General features: G+C 39.7%; 1 protein-coding gene across 19 annotated transcripts in view; it reads left to right on the top strand.

Annotated features, from left to right (window-relative positions):
* Positions 1–20,360, top strand: part of PTPRM (protein tyrosine phosphatase receptor type M) — an 826,562-nt gene that overhangs the window by 374,141 nt on the left and 432,061 nt on the right. For 12 of the 19 annotated variants that reach the window (XM_003817914.7, XM_063597202.1, XM_055102562.3 and 9 more), the window contains exons 6-7: positions 7,296–7,470; positions 13,234–13,527. In XM_003817914.7, coding sequence (XP_003817962.2) covers positions 7,296–7,470; positions 13,234–13,527 — 469 coding nt within the window. Of the gene's footprint in view, positions 1–5,046; positions 5,176–7,295; positions 7,471–13,233; positions 13,528–20,360 lie in introns of those variants that run through there. The other 7 variants (XM_055102563.2, XM_008971192.4, XM_034943550.3 and 4 more) reach the window with 2 other exon arrangements.

Raw genomic sequence — 20,360 nt, 5'->3', positions numbered from 1 at the left:
GCTATCATAGGAGACATTGCCTGGTGCTTTGCCAGTGACTCTAAACACTGTGCTTCCTCATTTCCTCATGCTCCAAGAAATATGGTTCGACACTGGAGGAAGAAAAGTAATACCTTTCCTCACCCATCACAAGGTTTATGGCTGAAATCCCTATAACAAAAGACAGATTAACAAGATAAACACATAAAAAATTATTTAATATGGCTGGGTGCGATGGCTCACACCTGTAATCCCAGCACTTTGGGAGGCCAAAGTGGGCAATTACAAGTTCAGGATTTCGAGACCAGGCTGGCCAATATGTTGAAACCCTGTGTCTACTATAAATACAAAAATTAGCTGGTTGTGGTGGCAGGCACCTGTAGTCCCAGCTAACTGGGAGGCTGAGGCAGGAAAATTGCTTGAACCTGGGAGGCGGAGGTTGAAGTGAGCCAAGATTGAGCTGCTGCATTCCAGCCTGGGTGACAGAGCAAGACTCCGTCTCAAAAAAAAAAAAAAATTATTTAATACAAGTTTTACATGGCACAGGAGCCTTCAGAAAATGAAGACCCGAATACTCAGGGAAAACTGTGTTTTTATGGACAGTCGTGTAGAAGTGTGATTGAGGGACAACAGGGCAGGATCTGATGGTAATAAGCGGGGTGCACTGAACAAGGCCTGTTTGTTCAGATTCTCTGTGGCCTGTGTGACATTCCTGCCCTCCAGATACAGGGCAGGATACCTGCCACATGAAGGCCTTTAGGGGAGGATGGAGGGAGAAGTCAGAGAGTGACCTCTGAGTTTCCTATCCCATCTCAGGGCAGAAAGGGGCAAGTGGAATTTCAGTTTCTGTGTCCTGCTTGGTGGGGGGGCGGGGAGGGAATGGTCTGCATGATCTTTCTGATGTTGTGGTTTTCTCAGCTTCTTTCAGCTTAAATACTTAGTATGCCAAGGTGCCATATTTTGGGGTACCATTTCCTGCACTGCATCAACACTAACAAAGTGGAGGGTGAGGTCTCTCTCTCCCTTCTCCTCCTCACCCAGTACTTTGAGGACATACCCTCATTTCTCCTCCATTAGTCCCAACGTGCATTTGCTGCCTTACGCATGTCTTCTCAGAATGGGGCTGATAGAGAGCCTGATGTTGCTCTTGCACCTGACACATTTTTTTGCTTTAAGAACCAAGGAGGGGTCTCTGAATGTGTACATGTCAGGGTTTCAAAGGAAACTAATAACGTCATTGAAGGCTTGTATCTTTTTCCCTCGTGGATCACATCTTTCTGCGTGTTGGGTCATTTGGCCTTTCGTTTCTGTGCCTCTCCCCATCCTTGCCCTGCCTGGTCCTTTCTTCCCCATGCTTCCTCTCCCGTTGCCTCACCCAGCTTTCCCCACTCCTTTCTGATTTTCTGTGTTCACACTGTCATTCCCCCGCTCTTCTCCAGTGTAGACGGCATGTTTTCCTGTTTCTTTCTTCTGTTTTGTTATCCCATTGCCCCTGTGGCTCTTCTGTCTCTTCATGCCTTCCTGGTCTGGCCTCTGCTCATTTCATTCATCTTATGGGGTGCCTCCATGGTTGCTGTCTTCGGGCTGCTATTCTAGCTCATGATTCCAAAGTGGGGTACTCTGCTTCGGTGACCCAACATGACCTTAAAGACTTGCTTATGCACCTCTGACAAATCAAGATGCACGACCCCTGGACACCTTCAAAAAGCCACAGGGCTTTTAGTTTCTCACATGATCACCACATTGGCATGCTATTGCTGCTGTAACAAATTCAAACCTTGTGGCTTCATCATCTTACTGTTTTGCAGGTCAGAAGCCCTAAAATAAGGTGATGGCAGGGTTGGTTCCTCCCAAAAGCTCTGGGAAGAATCTGGTCCTTGCCTTTTCCAGATTCTAGAAACCTCCCTCATATTTTGTCTCGTGATCCCCTCCTCACGCTTCAGAGCCCGTCGGCACAACCTCTGCTTCTGTTATCTTTCCTTCACATTGACCCTTCTGCCTTCCTCATAAATAGAACCTTGTGATTACGTTTGGCCAACCCAGATAATCCAGTCTATCTTTCCATCTCTAGACCCTTATTTTAATTATAACTGCAAACTCCTTTTTGCCATGTAAGGTAACATAGTCCCAGATTCTGGGGACTGGGATGTAGACATCTTTGGAGGCCCTTATTCTGCCTACCACAGTCATGATGAGTTGGGGCAATGTTGCTGACTGACGACACACAGAACCTCTAAAACATTCTTTTACTTTCCCTGTTCGTCTCCATTGTAAATAGGGATTCTTTGTCTAAGGTTTGGGGTTTAAGCCTGTTAATTTAGTAGAACCTCATTTTTCTCTTCTACCCCTGGAAGATTTTTTTCCACTGAGGCTGTGATTCCTAGAGTCAGCCAGTATTTCTTGAGTTCTATTTATTGTGCACCTGGGTACACAAAATGAGTAAGATACGACCCTGGACCTTATGGACCGCTAGAGGAGAAAGATGTTACTGCAGTAAAGTACATGTTGTGTTGATTTCATTTTCTAGATATCTTTAGGTTCCGTCCCTTTGTCTCTGTCTTCTCTCATTGTGACATTTGTTACTATGATTTCTGAAAACAATTTACCCAGTTTCCCTTGACATCAGTTGGACTCACACCGTATCTCCTCCAGTCCATTACTGTACGCTCAGAGGTGTTTGTGTTACCTCTTTGCCTAAGGTCCTTCCATTCCCAGCATCAGAATACACTGAAATCTTTAACATGTCATACTTCTTGTTGCAGTCTGTATTGTGCTTTTCCTTCCAGCCTTTTTACCTGCCATACCAAGAAGCACTTCTGTTCTTGCCATATGGGATAAGTTATACTTCCCTTAGAGTTCCCCTAGAGTTCTCCTATACTTTCCCTATAGTTTTTTATAGTTCTCCTAAAGTTCCCCCATAGTTACCCTATATTTCCCCTATAGTTCTGTGCTCTCTCGGCTCCTGACTCTGAAGAGCTTCTCTTATTCACTAGACTTTTCGTCTTTATTCCCTGCCTAAGAAACTTCTGTGCATCCTGAAGCCTGAGCTTAAGCAGTGCTTCCTAGAAACCTTGCACTGACAACATCTCCAGGACTATAGTTTGAATATTTGTCCCCTCCAAAACTCATGTTGAAATATTAATCACCAGTATTAAATCAGTATTTAATCTCCAGTGTCATTATTGAGAGGTGGGGCCTTTAAGAGGTGATTGGGTCATCATAGGAGAGCCCTCATGAATGGATTAATACATGTGTGGATTAGTGGATTAATGGGTTATCATGGGAGAGGGACCAGTGGCTTTATGAGAAGAGGAGAGACTTGAACTAGCACACTCAGCCCCCTCACCATGTGATGCCCTATGCTGCCTCAGGAATCTGCAGAGTCCCGGCTGGGCGTGGTGGCTCACGCCTGTAATCCCAGCACTTTGGGAGGCTGAGGCGGGCAGATCATGAGGTCAGGAGATTGAGACCATCCTGGTGAACACGGTGAAACCCCATCTCTACTAAAATACAAAAAAAAAAAAAAAATTAGCCAGGCATGGTGGCGGGCACGTGTGGTCCCAGCTATTTGGGAGGCAGAGGCAGGGAGAATGGCGTGAACTCGGGAGGCGGAGCTTGCAGTGAGCAGAGATCGCGCCACTGCACTCCAGCCTGGGCAACCGAGTGAGACTCCATCTCAAAAAAAAAAAAAGAATATGCAGAGTCCCCACCAGCAAAAAGGCCCTCACCAGATGAGGCCATTTGACCTGGGCTTCTTAGCCTCCATTACTGAAAGAAATAAATTTCTTTATAAATTTTAGTTTCAGATATTCTGTTACAAGCAACAGAAAACAAACTAAGACATCCAGTCAGGTCTTCTCCTCTGTGCTATGGGAGGCAGTTCATTGCTCTGTGTTGTAATTATTGCCTTGTCTGTTTTTCTTCTAGCCAGACAATAAACTCAATTAGGTAAATGATGGTTCTTTTAATTTTATGCTCTCTTATATGATATAGTGTGTGCCCCATAAAAGACTGTCACTGAATATTGGTTGAACGAATGCCTGAATCCATGCACATATGAATGGTTTAATACAAAATGGCCTGCAGATTTGAGTAAGATGTGTGATTTGCTATTCCTGTGTAGATTCTAAGCTAAAATGATTGCTGCTTAGCACTTGGTTTCTCCTCCCTATGTACTATTTCTCTTGAAGCTGAATCTGACTTTTCATGTGATTAAGTACAGGAGTTAAAAATTTATTAAAGGCTCATTCCTGAGCGTTCATATGACTCACTAGAGTCACGCAGGGCTCCTAGTCTGAGGCTGTTTATTTTATAGGGCCCATCTGTGGCATGAAGACAGTGCTACTGTGAGTCATACTCCTCTCAGCATATGCATAAATCCAAAAAGGAGGGTTTCTTTTATTTGAGTGCCCTCAGTACAGCCTTGAATAGTTGTGAGGGGTCAGTAAGTGCAAACTTGAAATTGTTTTTGAATAAACATTCTTTTGATAGATGCTTCTATTTGGAAAAATATTAGGAGATTATTACAAAAGGATATTATTACAGGATTCATGCAGCAAGTAAATAGATAAATAAATGGATAGATAGCCCTAAGGCCTCTTTGTTGTTGTTAACAAACAAATACTTACAGATATGCAATCTGCCTTTATGGCTTAATTTCTTTTCGCTTCAAAAACCAGAGATGTGGTTCTTTTTCAGTTTGGAAACAAGACTAGGGAGTAGTATGTCTAAGATTATCCTTAGGGCTAGAATTTGCTTATTTCCTGGGGTGGGGTGAGAATCAGAGACTGAATATCTATGGAAAACAGAGAGGAACCCTTCTCCTGTTGTATTATTAATGCTAAATTTCGTTTTGTTTCATTTTTTAACTTCTTGATGCTGTCTATGAGAACAAATTTAGGGCATTTAGTGAAAAAAACACACGCAGACATATGTGGGACTTTATTTTCTGACTTACGGCATTGTGTGGTATAAACAAGACTGTTTTACAGATAATACTAAAGATAATGTTGATGGAACTGTTCTTCCCCACTCATGATGTTTCCTTCCAAGTGGCAGGAACTGTACTATTGCAGCACTCCTGTCTGCTTTCTCACTGCCCAAGCTGAAGCTGCCTGGGAGGAAGGGCTGAGCATGCCTAGCCCAGCCCCTTCTTTGGGGAGCTGACTGCCTATGGGAACCCTGTCCCTCCATCCTGTGAGTTTTACAGCAGCACTCAACATATGGGAGGCCTTGTGGTTTTCTAGGTTGGCCTGGGACTGGGTTAGTGAGTCTGTTTATTCTGTGCTTCAGGATTAGCAAGCCCATTGTTCCTGCACTCTTAAGTCATATTCCTCAGTCTCAGGTTTATCAGTAATAAAGGTGGTACTTTGATAGCTGCTCTGCCTTTCTCCTTGAATTCATCACTCAGGTGTTCCAGTGCTTGGGCGGGGCTGCATGGTGGAATTGTTATGGCTGTGTCCTTGCGTATGCCTGTGGGTTCTCCCAGCAGCCCTGACAGTGGGTGGTATCATCTCCTCTTTACAGATTAGGAAGTGAGGCTCTATGAAGGTTAACCACTCTGGATGATCACTATAGGTTTGGCATACTGGTCAGGCTAACTCCCAAACTTGTGTCCCTTAGGTGATTCGGCCAATGAAAATATCACAGATAAAAGCTTTTAAAGGACTTTGCATAGTATAAATCACTGGGTAATACAGATGAGTTTGATTCCTTTGTAGGCTAGCATTTTCATAGCTCTGAATGTAAACATTTTAATATAGCCTGCAAGTCCCTGAGCACACAGGTGCTTGCCCACCTCCCTAGCTCCACTGGCTGCCTTAACTTCATCCAAAGCCTTCATCTCTTTCTCACCATCTTGATCTTCCTGTAGCGTTTCCTATAACTAGAATGCTCTTCCCCTCCCACCCTTCCCCTTTGCCTGGTTAGCTTCTGTTTACCCTTCAGATCTCAACTCACATGTCACTTCCTCAGACTAGCCTCCCACAGCCACTATATCTGCAGTTTGTCTGCAATGGGGTTTCTGCTAGCCAGCTCATCTTTCCTAAACCACCCTGGCCATCGTTTTTGATGATGTATTCACTCTAAACCTATACACCCCAAACAACTGCAGGCCCATAAGCCCAGCCACCACTTTTCTTTTGTGTACCATTGTGATCATGCTGTCTTGACATAGTGATAGCACCTGGTTGGGATGCCAAGAGTGGTTGCTGAGTGAATAACGGACATAGTGCTTGGGCATTACACTTGGCATAATAATCATGTATTAGCCTTGAGGTCTTTGTCCATTGTTTTTTACTAATACTTATAAATAACATGTTAAAGATAGCCTCTTTCCTGATTATAAAATACACACACACGTTTCCGCTTTCAGGGCTAGATATTTGTTGATATTCGTATTTGTCTATGGGGGACTGTTGGTGTGAGAAACTTTATATATATGTGTGTGTATATATATATATAGAGAGAGAGAGAGAGAGAGAGAAGAGAGAGAGCGCAAGAGCAAGGGCGCATACAAGAGAGAGAACTAAAATCTCTAACCTGCTTTTGAGACTTTAAATCTCTAACCTGCTTTTGAAGCCACGAGGTTTGAGGCTTTAAACTATTGGAAGCATAGAATGGATTTCCAAGTGTGCATAACTAAAAGGGTTACTTAGTATACGGGGATAATAAAAGACCAAACTGCCCCAGCTGTGGAACTTTGTTTATATGGTCCTGGGGATATGGGATGTAGAGAGGAACCTCTCTTGTTATGTATGAATGTCATTTAATAGTTACTAGGCACCTAATTCTGTAAGAACGTCAAAAGGGTTGAACTATTCTTTTAGTCCTGTTCAATAGGGAGTACTCTAAAACCTAACTTATAGTTGAATGTTACTCTTAATACAGTGTTTATTACTTCATTTATAAAATGAGGTCAGTAATAGGGTAGTGGGTGAGCTACTTTTATTTCCTAGTCAAGCATACAAATAAGAGAAAGTGCTATAAGACCAAATGTGGATAGTTTGAAAACAAGGTAACAAGTTTTGTGTATTTTTACTCCCCTGTTGCACTAATTAACATAATATTTTGAAGAGGCAAAAACAAAAAATGTCTTCACACTTAATTTTGCATCGCTCAGTCTTTAAGGTGTTGATCATGGCAGAATTTTAGTTTCCTGCTCAGCTATTCTCCTGGTACAACTGCCCATGGGTAATAAGCAACTGCACCAAGGTCTGCATGAAAATAGCATGGATAATATGCCATTGAGTGTCTGACTGTTTTGCTCTGACAGCTTATATTGCTTCTTTTTGTCCTCCCCACCCCACTTGATACAGGGCATTGATGTACGAGATGCTCCTCTGAAGGAAATCAAGGTGACCAGCTCCCGACGCTTCATTGCTTCATTTAGTGTTGTGAATACCACCAAACGAGATGCTGGAAAGTACCGCTGCATGATTCGCACTGAAGGAGGTGTTGGAATATCAAACTATGCAGAGTTGGTAGTTAAAGGTATTTAATGTGTTTTTATACCAGAATATTCTTCTAAAGTAGATATGTTAGGTGTTGTTAGTTCATTATCCCTTTAAAGCTCAAACTTACCCTTGTCTGTTTCTGAGCAGTGGTTTGATGACAGGCTATTTTGATGGATTGCATTTTAAGTACAAATTTTGCACGTGAACAATATTTTTGAAAAATGTGTTTTATCTATGTTGATTTAGTTGCACAAAAAACAATGAATGTGCTCTTGGCAAAGTCTTCTGCCAACTCTATATACAGAGATTACAACTTATAAATTTTTTTTTAAGGAATAAAATTTTTTACTGATAGAAAATCACTTAAAATGCAAATATTCATCAGCCAGCGTGTTTATGATAGCAGAGTGGTTAATAAAATGAAGCAGTGTCAGTATAAACATGCTCAGTCATATCACACAAGCCATATTGATTATACTGTGTTAACATTCATAATGTTCCAGTTAGGTTCTATTAGTATATTTTGCATGACTGAAAAATTGAGTCATTATATTTAAGAAGGTGGGGGATGAGGGAAAATAGAAAGGGGAAATAAGTTTCCTTTAGCCAGTTTAATGGGTTTTTTGTAGGCTGAGGAATTTATAGCATTAAGCCACCAAGACAATTTTTGGTCCCAGACAGGATAATTTGGACTTTGAGGTGTACCATGAGGCATTTTTAGACAACCTGTGGCAAGCCATTGCTGTTTTTCCTAGGAGAACAGAATGAGGACTGCTTTAAGAAAAGTTTTCCCTGCATTTGTTAAATATGGCACATAAAATTGATCTCTCTACATATATAATCCCAGCACTTTGAGAAGCTGAGGCCAGAAGTTCCAGACCAGCCTGGGCAACATATTGAGACCCCACCTCTACAAAAATTTGTAAAAATAAAAAAAGTTAGCCAGGTGTGGTGCCACTGCCTATAGTCCCAGCTAGTCAGGAGGCTGAGGTGAGAGGATTACCTGAGTCCAGGAGTTCTAGGCTGCAGTGAGCTGTGATTGTGCCCCTGCACTCCAGCCAACCTGGACAGAGTGAGACCCTGTCTCTTAGACAAAAATTGTCTGTTTTTTATGTGGTGTTGCTTTTATCTGCACATTTCTCAAGATAGGCAGCTTTAAAGATTGCTGGATTCAAATCCCAGAACTAGGTATGTGGCTGTGGGCCAGTGGTTTGCCCTGTGTGTGCTGCTGTTTCCTTGTGTGTAAGGTAGATATCAGATAATAATGTTATCTACCTTACAGGGCCATGAGGAAGATCAAATGCAAAGTGTATATTATATATAGGACACTTAGAACAGTGTACATAGTGAGCAGCGGGTGCTTGAAAGGCCCTTGGTGGGAAGGGAGAGGAGGACAGGGATAAACTTCTCTCTGGTCCAGTCTGTCAGTGGTCTTCACTGGGGAATGGATGTCAGAACTACCTTTCTGACTTTTTAAAAATAGAAATACCTGCCCACCTATTGTCTCCTCCCTGTCTTGCCACACCCATATTGAGTCAGAATATCCAGGGACACAGCCTCTGTTATAAAACCTCCAATGAGTCAGCCATATGCTCTGTTGTGAGATCACCACTGCCAGTGTTAGTTAGTCACACGTAGCTTATGGGGGACAGTGCACCCCAGTGAGGCCACCTCGAGAATCGTCTGCAGCAGTGACTGATGTTCGGCGTAAGGAAGTGCACATTAAGATACCTACTCGGATAATGTATTTGTCACAGCAGATTCTTAACATGTTTTTATTTGTAATGAGACTTGAACCAGCCTAATATTTAGGTTTAAAGTCTAACAAAACTAAGATTCTTCCCTGCTGTACACACCCTACCCTGTTGAAAGTGCTCTGGCAAGTGAGACATCATGATGTACAGAAAGGACACTAGTTTGCCTACAAACTGTTTCGTCATTTTAGAGTTCATCATTATCATCATCATTATTACTACCATTATTTAATTTTCATCTTGGTTCATTTGTTTTTGATTATTTTTCCTTTTCTTTCAGTTGCTATATTGCTTCACTGTGACCTGCCACTACCCATGTTATTGATTAGTGGGATGCAAATCTAGTAGTATCTCTAAAAATTCCCTTGTGGAAAAGTTAATTTGTTGGAAGTTATAAGTAAATTATAAATTTCTAGTCTACCTGAACAAACATAAATAGAAAGAATGAATGTATTCGTATTCATATTTGTGCACCACATTTTCCTGTCTTATGGCAGTGTAGTAGTATCTTGGCTCACTGTGATAAAAATTTCCAGGGACTTATTTCCATTTCTGCACACTGCCACAGCTCATGACAATTTGCATGCAGTTAGGACTCAAATATGAAATTTAACTTTTTCTCCAATTATAATTTTATGGCCATATTTTGTATACAGATATATTTTTAAATGAGATAACATGCTAGATACTACTAGTTTTATAAAGTTATTACCTTGAGGCAATTACTTTAAAATATACACTAACATTTTTAGGCCACTTGTCTATAATTTAACACTTTTTTATATACCATATCATATTTGGAGTGCTAAATTTTACAAATGGGAGAAACTAAAGTCCATAGAGTTTTTAACTTTTTAAGGTCACACACTGATTTGTGGCCAGCCTCCCAAATAAAGACCAAGTCCTTTAATTGACTAACCATCACTCTCATCTTTATTCATGTCTAGCCACTTTTGATAACCAAGGACATAAAAATATTTCATATAATCTCTACAATGCATGTATATATGCATATATATATCAATACCCTATTTAGTTACATTTCTATATTTCATATGTAAACATATTTCATACAGTTAAATATGATACTGACATATTTATTGATGTATTAGGCATTTACATGTGCGTATCCATTAGATATATGTCTGTGTGTGTATAAATACTGTCATTACTGGCTTGATTTAGAATTAGTTTTATGGTGTCCTTTCACTTGAATTAAGAAATATTTTGAATTGCTTTTTATCACTTTGTACAGATTAAGATTCTTGCCTTCTCCTTCCTTCCTTCTTTACCTCTTTCATCCTTTCCCTTTGGGAAAATTTGTTGAAAATGCAAATGTGGCCGGGCGCAGTGGCTCACGCCTGTAATCCCAGCACTTTGGGAGGCTGAGGCGGATGGATCACGAGGTCAGGAGATCGAGACCATCCTGGCTAACACGGTGAAACCCTGTCTCTACTAAAAATACAAAAAATTAGCCGGGCATGGTGGCGGGCGCCTGTAGTCCCAGGTACTCGGGAGGCTGAGGCAGGAGAATGGTGTGAACCTGGGAGACAGAGCTTGCAGTGAGCCAAGATGGCAACACTGCACTGGGCGACAGAGCAAGACCCCATCTCAAAAAAAAAAGAAAAGAAAAGAAAATGTAAATGATGGCCGGGCGTGGTGGCTCATGCCTATAATCCCAGCACTTTGGGAGGCCGAGGCTGGCAGATCACTTGAGGTCAGGAGTTCGAGACCAGCCCGGCCAACATGGTGAAACTCCATTTCTAGTAGAAATACAAAAACTAACCAGCTGTGGTGGCACACACCTGTAATCCCAGCTACTCAGGAGGCTGAGGCTGGAGAATCACTTGAACCTGGGAGGCGGAGGCTGCAGTGAGCCACGATGGTGCCACTGCACTGCAGCCTCGGCGACAGAGCAAGATTCTGTCTAAAAACGAAAATTTAAATGTTGCCTTATTCTTGTGCTGATTCTTCTGTAAACCAAAAGTCCTTTTGAATGTCTGTCCCAATTATTTCCAGGTTCTAGTTGAATCCTTCATTTGATTTAGCATATCTGGTACTTTTCTTAATGGAGAATTAATACAGAAAATATTCTCAGGAAACAAATGCATTAAAGTCCCATCTATTTTAGGATACTAGTAACAATGTCTTAAATGAGTGAGTGTACTCATGACCCTTTGTGACTTTGCCCCTGAGTTTCATTTTGAATGGCAATTCAACAACCCTTGCTAGCATTTGCAACTCGAAAGCAATTAACTGCTCTTTCAGTCTGGCTACATAAATGCCTTAGGATGTACCATAAAAGGCCCATTTCATGTCTCGGTTCAAGGAATCGCCTAATGATATGAATTGATGTTAAATCATTGTGAGTTAAAGCAGAGCTGTTTAAAGAAATGAAAAACCAGCACAAAGTTTCAGTTTATAAACAACAGGAACAATATTTTAGTAAATTTACATTATGTTTGTAGTCTCTGAAGTAAAATTCATTCACAGTTTTGTGTCTTATTTTGACTTAGTCGAATGAGATTTCCCCAGCAATTTTAAAAAGTCAATATGACTTATCCCACCTTGAATATAAAAAAGAACTAAGACAACCAACTCAACAAAGGGAACCAATGTTGCTGGTTTTTAGCTGGTCTAGGAGTTAACCCGGTATCATCTCAGGTGCAAACCTCATGTGGTGCTAGCTTCTCTGAGGTCCTCTGCAGCAGGAAACATGGCTGTGATCGATTAGCTATGTCTGCCATGCAAGAGGATGCAAGAGGGTAGCAGAAATTTCAGCAAGGAAGCCAGCATATTCCAGTAATAGGATATAGCGGATTTTATTTTTCCATGCATTTGTATGAGCAAAATGAGGAGTTAAAAACAGAACATGCCAAAAAGGCACAAACTACCCGTAGATACAGTCTTGAAAAAAATCACTAGATTTATATTTTTCTGAGAGAGAGATTTATTCTGGTAGAAATATGTTGTTTTGTACAATGATCTCATTTATCATGTGGGGTATCACCCACAGTGGCATCGGCATGTGGAATACCTTCATTTAGTGCCTAGAGAGCCTTTCAACGGGCATCTAACTAATATACTGGGAGTACTATTTATGATAAGATTGACAATGATATAGAAAAGAGTCAGTCTCAGATTTTAAACAAAGAGAGGGACTTTCTTGGGTTGTAAAGTGTGTTTGCTAGTGATTTCTTAGTTTTATCAAGCTGGGTATGGTATGTTTTTTGCTTCAGAGCTTTCCTTTCTATTCACTGCTTTAGTAAGACTACTACTGGAAGTTCCCTGAATGGCAGCAGTGGTGGACTTCATTATCCAGAATGCTCGATTCTCCTGTAGCAAAATGAATCCATTGTGATAGTTATTTTGGGAAATGAGTCATCCTGGAAATGTATTTTTGATGAGATAAACTGTAATTTCAGGCATGTTTTTAAAGTGGTGATACCTTTGGAATATAAATATAAGGAAACAATTTAATGATATAAGAACTAATACCTTTGATGATTTTGAAGACATTCTCAATAAGGAGATTAACAATGAATGCTTCCTAGAGCTTAAATACTACTACTTGAGAGAACTTTTACCAGTTAACTTTAGTGGAAAAAAAAAATCCTTTGATATCTGTGTAACTGACTCACTGTAATGAGTGGGCTTACTCATTCAAGATATTGTAATTAGTATCCTAAAACAGGCATCACTTTAATGCATTTTTGTCTTGAGAATATTTTCTGTATTCACCATTACAAAAAGTATCAGATATGCTAATTTGTATATGCTATGCACAGTGGTTGGTGTCCTAAAACAAATTAGGGTTATACCTACTTGAATAAGCTTATGTGTTTAAAGATGGTTTATTTCACAACTTTGAATGCTGTGAAAATCTTTATCAACATACTTTTTCTTATTAACCCAAACAAAATTTTTCTCATCAGTTTATTCCTGAAATTTTGTTATCTTCTACATTTTAATAATTGATGCATGTTTAGCTCTTTTAAGACTGAAGACAAATCATCTGAAAGACAGCTTTCTGGTTTGTCTTTCAGAACCACCTGTTCCTATTGCCCCACCTCAGCTCGCCTCTGTAGGAGCCACCTACCTGTGGATACAGCTCAACGCCAACTCCATCAATGGGGATGGGCCCATTGTGGCCCGAGAGGTGGAGTACTGCACGGCCAGTGGGAGCTGGAATGACCGGCAGCCAGTCGATTCCACGAGCTATAAAATTGGACACCTTGACCCAGATACAGAATATGAGATTAGTGTGCTCCTGACCAGGCCAGGGGAGGGTGGCACTGGCTCTCCTGGTCCAGCTCTCAGGACAAGAACAAAGTGTGCTGGTGAGTATAAGGAACCCTGCAACTAATTGTCATTGTCTTTCCTGCTGTTGACTGGCAGCCCTGGGGTTGATCAGATGACTAGCACGCTTCCCCTAGCTCTATCAAAACCTGCGTATGAACAGAAAATGCCCTTAGCCTGTGAATAGTCAGCTAACAGCTTGTGAACTTGGGGACCAGTAACCTCCAGGCTTGGTATTTCTCAGCCTGCCCCCACCCTTTTTCCTATTGTTAATTTACTTCTTACTCTGAGTACCACATTGTTCATATAGGAATTGTCCGTGAAGTTTACAGAAACTGTCTACTCTAATGATGTCCTCTAATAGGTCAGACTCTCTTACTTGGGCCCCTTTGTTTTATGTTCATAGTTAATGTGCTAGCAGCCTGGAGGGGCTCTGGAATAACAGATTCCATCTTAGAGATAGCCTTAAAGATGTGTTTTCATTGATGGGTGTTTAATGGAGGGTCTGCTGGCGAATGACTTGGGCCTGTTTGGATCATAAGCAAGAGTGATTTGTGTGCTGGGTGCAGTCTTTAGTTTTTTAGATTATAAATTTCTAATTGTGCTAAACCCATTCCGCAACTTAAGTAAAAGTAGGGTTAATGGAGAGAGAAGTGTAAAATCTTCCAAAAATCAAAACCTGAATGAAGCTCCCCAATTAGAGGTTGTAGTGTTGTTTCCGTATGGCTACTCTGTGGTAGGAAGCAGAGAGAAACAGTATATTGGGATATTTAAGTGCTCTTTTATCTTGTAAATGAGGAATTTCTGTGTTGAATTGTGTGCTGAGATGAGGAGATTCCATAAATTGTTATGGTGTTAGTTAATTATTCAGATAGCATTAGATAAGAATACATTTATCAATGTTTCATTTCTTTCTTAAGTTTTAAAAATGCTTAGCATAGTCAGACTCTATCTGGTAGGAGTAAGAGAAATTATTAAACCTTAACCATTGTAGCTGGTTTTTAAATTTTTTCTTCATAATTTGTATTATACTGTTTCCACAAGTTCAATACTCATGGAAAATTCTGTATTTTAAAAAAGACTTTTGTTAGAAAAGGGAACAGGTACTTTTTTCTTCTGGGGATACATGCTATTGAGTACAGGGACTGGCCTGGGTTAGTAGACTGTGTACTTTGCTGTTTTGTACATCTTTCATCTGTTTCTCAGACCCCACATCTGTATCCTCATGGCACCTTTGTGCAGGCAGTCTGGTCCCTGGAATAAGACCTGCTGTTTTGATTTGGTGATTCCCACAGCCCTGAGTGGTGGCTCTAAGGAGAAAGGAGAATTTCCCAATCCTTTCTCTTCCTGTCTTCTTTAAACCTCATCATCTCCTCTATTTAGTTGAATAAATTCCATCATTGTTGTAAAAGTTTTATCTTATCATTTGTTGCAGTGCAAACAATAGCTATGGATAATACTGCCTATATCATTTGACAAGATAGGCATTGCTTTCAAATCTGTTATTTTACCACTGGCTTATGAATTCTCCAGGGCAGGTTCTTTGATCCCCATAATACAGATGGTGAAAGTGAAGCCCGTGTGAGCTCCTTTCTACTTCTAAGCTCACTCTGTAAGAAGTAAGTTTAGTGTTATTTCACTTTAGTGTTAAGAATTCCTGTTTTGGGCATGGCAATATATGGTTTCTGTCTCTCTCCAAAAGCAGGTTAGAATTTCATTGTTTAGACTGGAGAGAGACTGTGATCTGTTTCAATTCTAGTCACTAGCAGCCCCACCTACATAGTGTTTCCAGTCCTGTTCTTTGTTTTTTTTTTACACATTTTTGCCTTTTCTTTTGGTTTTGTGTCTGTACATCTCAGCTATTGACACATTGTTGTATATATATCCACTGATTATAATGCATGTGTCTGTGTTTTCAGGAAGCCTTTTGGTGTTGCTGCATAATGTGTAAATGGATAATGCTCAAAGAGACAAAGTACCTTTTAATAATAGATTGACAGTTATTTTTAAGAAATGAAAACCAATTTTGAATTGATATTTGTAGGCCCACACTGTGCCTCAATGTATGAAACCTCACCTAAACCAGAAAGCCTAATGACGATGCGCCCTTTCCTCTTAACTGTTTGCAGCCTGCAGTTGGCGCTGTTCGTGATGCATGGTCTGGTTGTGCCCTGTGCTGGCATGGAGTCACCCTTAGAAAATAGAGAGAGATATGTTAGGTGAAAGGGTCAAAGTTAGAAAGAAGAGGGGGAGGCATGTTAGGTGGGTGAGGAAAGTGAAAGGTGAGGAAAGTGAAGTCAAATGAGACTTTTTGCTATAGGAAGAAATATGGTTCACCCTTTCTTGACCTGGGGTTTTGAGAAAATCTGCAGGTAATATCAGTAATCACTGATTATGATCAGTGTGGAATTTTGGGAAGCAGGAGCAAGTTAAAGGGATAAACGTGTGCTATAAATTATAGACTGAAAATTTGGTATCAGTCCCAAAGTATTATTCAGATGGTTTGTGAGCATTTAGAGTACCTAAAGAGCAAGTCATGGATTTCATAAACATGGGAGAGACTAGAAGCATTCTGCAGCAATAAGTGGAAAACATCCTTGGCCAGGGGCAAATGGTTGATGAATCTAATAGGGTGATAAGTAATAGGAATAAATCTAAATCCTTCCTGTATGGTTCAAAAAAGCCAAGAGTACTGGCTTGGAATTAGAGTAATACAATTTAGCAGCAATATGTATGAAGAAGAGATTGAGGATTTGGCTTCAATGCAAATGAATCTACAATATCATCCATCTTGTATAAATTATCCCTGTGATGTTAGTGCCTCACCATCCCCTGCAAAAAAAAAAAAAAAAAAAAAAAAAAAAAAAAAAAATCCTAAAATAATCTTAGGTTGCATCAGGAAAGCAAAACGCCCATATTGAAGGAGGTGATAGCCTTACTCTACCAGTGCTGTTTAGGCTTCTCAAAATTCTCACATTTATTTCTAGTTCCTGCTTTTTAAGAGAGACAGCACAAAATAGATTTTGCCCATGGGGAGGGCAATCAGGATAGGAAAGGATGTGGAACCTTTCTTAACTAATGAGGAATGGTGGAAAGAACTGAGAAGGGGATGGGGAGGAAAGGGCACCTGTGTAAACTTGACAAGAGCTGAGTGAGTTTCTTGTGGCTGATTTGTTCAAGCATAACCTGACATGGTAGAAATTGATTTCTATATTCAGAAGAGGATTGAGCTGGTTGACCTTGAAGATCTCTTCAGTATGAAATTCTATGATTCATTTCTTGTTTGCTTTCTGATGAGATGATCCACCAGATATTTCCACCCTGAAAGTCTTTCAGTTTCATTTTTATTTCATCCTTGTCTAAATACTCCATAATCATGCTTATCAAGTACTATTCTTTGGACAGTGAAGGTCTGCTATTACATTTCCAAAAATCTGAGCAAAGGGGGAGAACGTATAAGTCTTTATTACAGTGAAGTAAAATAAATTTGAAGGACTGACTCACTCTGAGATTTCCTGCCTGGGTTTTGTGCTAAAATATCATTTCAATTCTTGAAATAATAGTGCTTTTGGGTGCTAGAGCCAGAGTCAGCAGTTGAGAACACAGGCTCTGGGAGCAGCTACCTGAGTTTTAGTGTTGGCTCTGCCTGACACTAGACACAGGACTAGAGAAAAACTGCTAACCCTCTCTGGGCCTGAGTTGCCTTATCTATAAAACAGAGGTGATGATAATAATAATATGTGTTTCATTGTTTTGTTGTGAGCCTTAATAAGCTACTGAATATCAGTTGCCTAGAACAAACACTCACATATAGCATGTGGTCAATCAGAGTTAACTACCATTTAATAAATTTTTGTCTTTTAATGTTTTCATTCAGAAGAATTAGACACTGGCTACCTCATTACCCAATGTTTTAGAAATATTGCTTATCTGGGAAATCTAAAATCTGAGAACCATGATTTCTATTGTGGGCTCATAGAATTCTTTGCAGTTGTGCATTATGTTCTCATCTGTTAAATCTGTTTATTTTGGCCAAGCTCTATGTTTTCGTTTCTGTGCTGCATCAGTGACACCTGTCCTATCATTTTTTGGTGACACCCGTGAAACTGTATTTAGCTTCTTGTATTAAAATGGCAAGATCACTATTTATTACCCATCATTCCTGTGTGGCTTGTAGACACAGTCTCATTACCTGGTTGGATTTCTGCAAGGATTGTATTGTAACACACTTCCAAAACTCTTGCTTCTTATGCTTCTGAAAATTATTTCCAAATATATGCACAAGCTCTCCATGCAAGACCTTGATCCAATCACATAGCTTCCCTGATTCCACATCTTCATCTCTAATTTGGGGCAGCAACACCTGCCCTGACTGTATCAGTGGTGTTTTTGAAGATCAGGTTAGATTTTATCTGTAAAGACATTTTTCAAAGTGATAAAATGCTCTGTCAATATGGGTTATTGTAAAAAGTGATTATAGTCAAGCTACCTTCAAGCTTTATATACATATCCAATTGTTTTCCAACTTTGCAGTTCAGCTATAGTTGGGTAACTTCAGAGAGTTAAAATTACTTCAGCATCCAGTTAAACAAAATGCAATTTAGTTTGTGATTTCTAATGTATCCTATATTCTCAAATTATGTGCAGCCTGTATATCATAAGCCATTGAATAGTAGCTACTTGAAACAGAGAAATGGGTGATGTTGTTAGATTAATTTTCACAGTGGGCTTTTTATGTGTTTTATTTGGAGATACTTCTTTTTATGTATTCTGGTTATTGGTTATTAACTGTGGTTAAGTGACTTGCCAATAACTGGCCCCAGGAGCTAACGAAGGATTATTATAAACTAATGACTAAACAATTAAGATTGGTAAGAGTGAAACAAAGCTTAATTAAAATGTGTCCTTTAGCATTAATATACCTAAAAATATTTGAAACAATAATGATTGCACCTTAAAAAATTATCCATAAGATGCATATTGAGCATCCGTATTTGCCGGGCACTATTCCAAGCCCTGCCAGTAGAGTGACAAGATTTCTGTCTTCAGAACTTATATATTTTGGGGTACTGGAGGAAGGGAGTATATAGGCAACATAGATATATATATATATACGTGTGGCCAAGGCAGGAGGACTGCTTGATACTAGGAGTTTGAGGACAGCCAGGGAAACATAGCAAGACTCCATTGCTACAAAAAATTAAATGAAGAATAATTAGCTGGGCACCGTGGCATACATCTGTAGTCCCAGCTACTCGGAAGGCTGAGATAGGAGGATAACTTGAGCCCAGGAGTTGGAGATTGCAGTGAGCTGTAATCATACCACTGCACTCCAGCGTCGACAGAGTAAAACCCTGTGTCTAATATATATATATTACACACTTACCTACACACAACACATGTGTATACAATACAGTGTCAGATAAATGATAAATGTTATGGAGAAAAATAGAAGAAGGGATAGAGAAGAGAGAGGTAGGAGATGATATTTTTTATTATTTTACTATGTTTAAATACACATAACAAAACTTACCATCTTAACGAGTTTTAAGTGTACAGTTAAATCATGTTAAGTACATTCAGCCAATCTCCAGAACCTGTTGCTCGTATGTGGGTACATAGTAGGTGTATATATTTATGAGGTACATGAAATATTTTGATACAGGCATGCAATGTGTAATAATCACATCAGGGTAAATGGGGTATCCATCACCTGAAGCATTTATCCTTTGTGTTACAAACAATCCAGTTACACTCTTTGTTATTTTTAAATGTACAATTATTATTGACTCTTGTCACCCTATTGTGCTATCAAATACTAGTTTTATTGAGAATCTTTACATCTTCCCAAACTGAAACACTGCATCCACTAAACACTAACTCTCCACTCCCCTTCCCCATAACCCTGGCAACCACCAGTCTCCTTTTTGTCTCTATGGATTTAACTATTTAGATGTCTCCTATAAGTGGAATCATGCAGTATTTGTCTTTCTGTGACTGGCTTATTCCACGTAGCATAATGTTCTCCAGGTTTATCCATGTCATCACGTGTGCGATTGCACCTTTTTAATTATGCTGATAATTGAATTGTATATATTTGTTTCATATAATTCTTTGTGAACTACTTAGAGACTATAAGCACTGACTTTGGCATTCAGTTTAAAAATCCACCTTCTTTATGACTTAGGGAAATGTTTACTAGTAAAGCATGTACTGCTGGGTTCCTGAGGAGTCCAAGTATGATCAGTTATCCTAGAAACGTTCTGTCCTAATGGCAGAGCCATCCCATCCACAGCTAGCCTGCTGCTTGCTGGGAATAGGAGTGATGTATTAGAAGTCTTTAATAAATGTGATGTGTAAGAAGTATACACATTTTTATAAATGTGATTTTTTATAAAAGCGATAGTGTTTTTATAACTTCCATTTTTTTAAATGATTGAGTTTTAATATCTGCCTGCGTAGAGCTATATATTTGTCTGCCTAGTATCTGCCTAGTTAGAGCTTTTTACATAACTATAATAAAAACTTGGAATATGTATTACATTAAAATGTATTTTGTTGTACTTAGATGCTTTGATAGCATGCAGTAATAGCTATCATATCTGCAGTATTTTCAGTGGCAGAAGATACTGGACATACCTTGCCACTATTTGGAGTCATTTCACCTTTCAATCTTTGTTCTGTGAAAGGTTCAGTGTCTGCTTATCCCATTTGTGATATGCAGTTTTGTGAATCTCCTATTTTTTTGTGATGACAGTCGTACTGTTGCACTTGAACAGATGTATTTGTGTAGCTTTCTTGTATGCCTGCCTTGTTCTTCTATGAACAAATAACATACATAAACAAACATATATTTGGGGGTATTGGAGGGAGG

The sequence above is a fragment of the Pan paniscus genome, chromosome 17 (genome assembly GCF_029289425.2).
Source record: "Pan paniscus chromosome 17, NHGRI_mPanPan1-v2.0_pri, whole genome shotgun sequence".
Classification (NCBI taxonomy): domain Eukaryota; kingdom Metazoa; phylum Chordata; class Mammalia; order Primates; family Hominidae; genus Pan; species Pan paniscus.
This window is presented reverse-complemented; position numbering and strand designations above follow the sequence as displayed.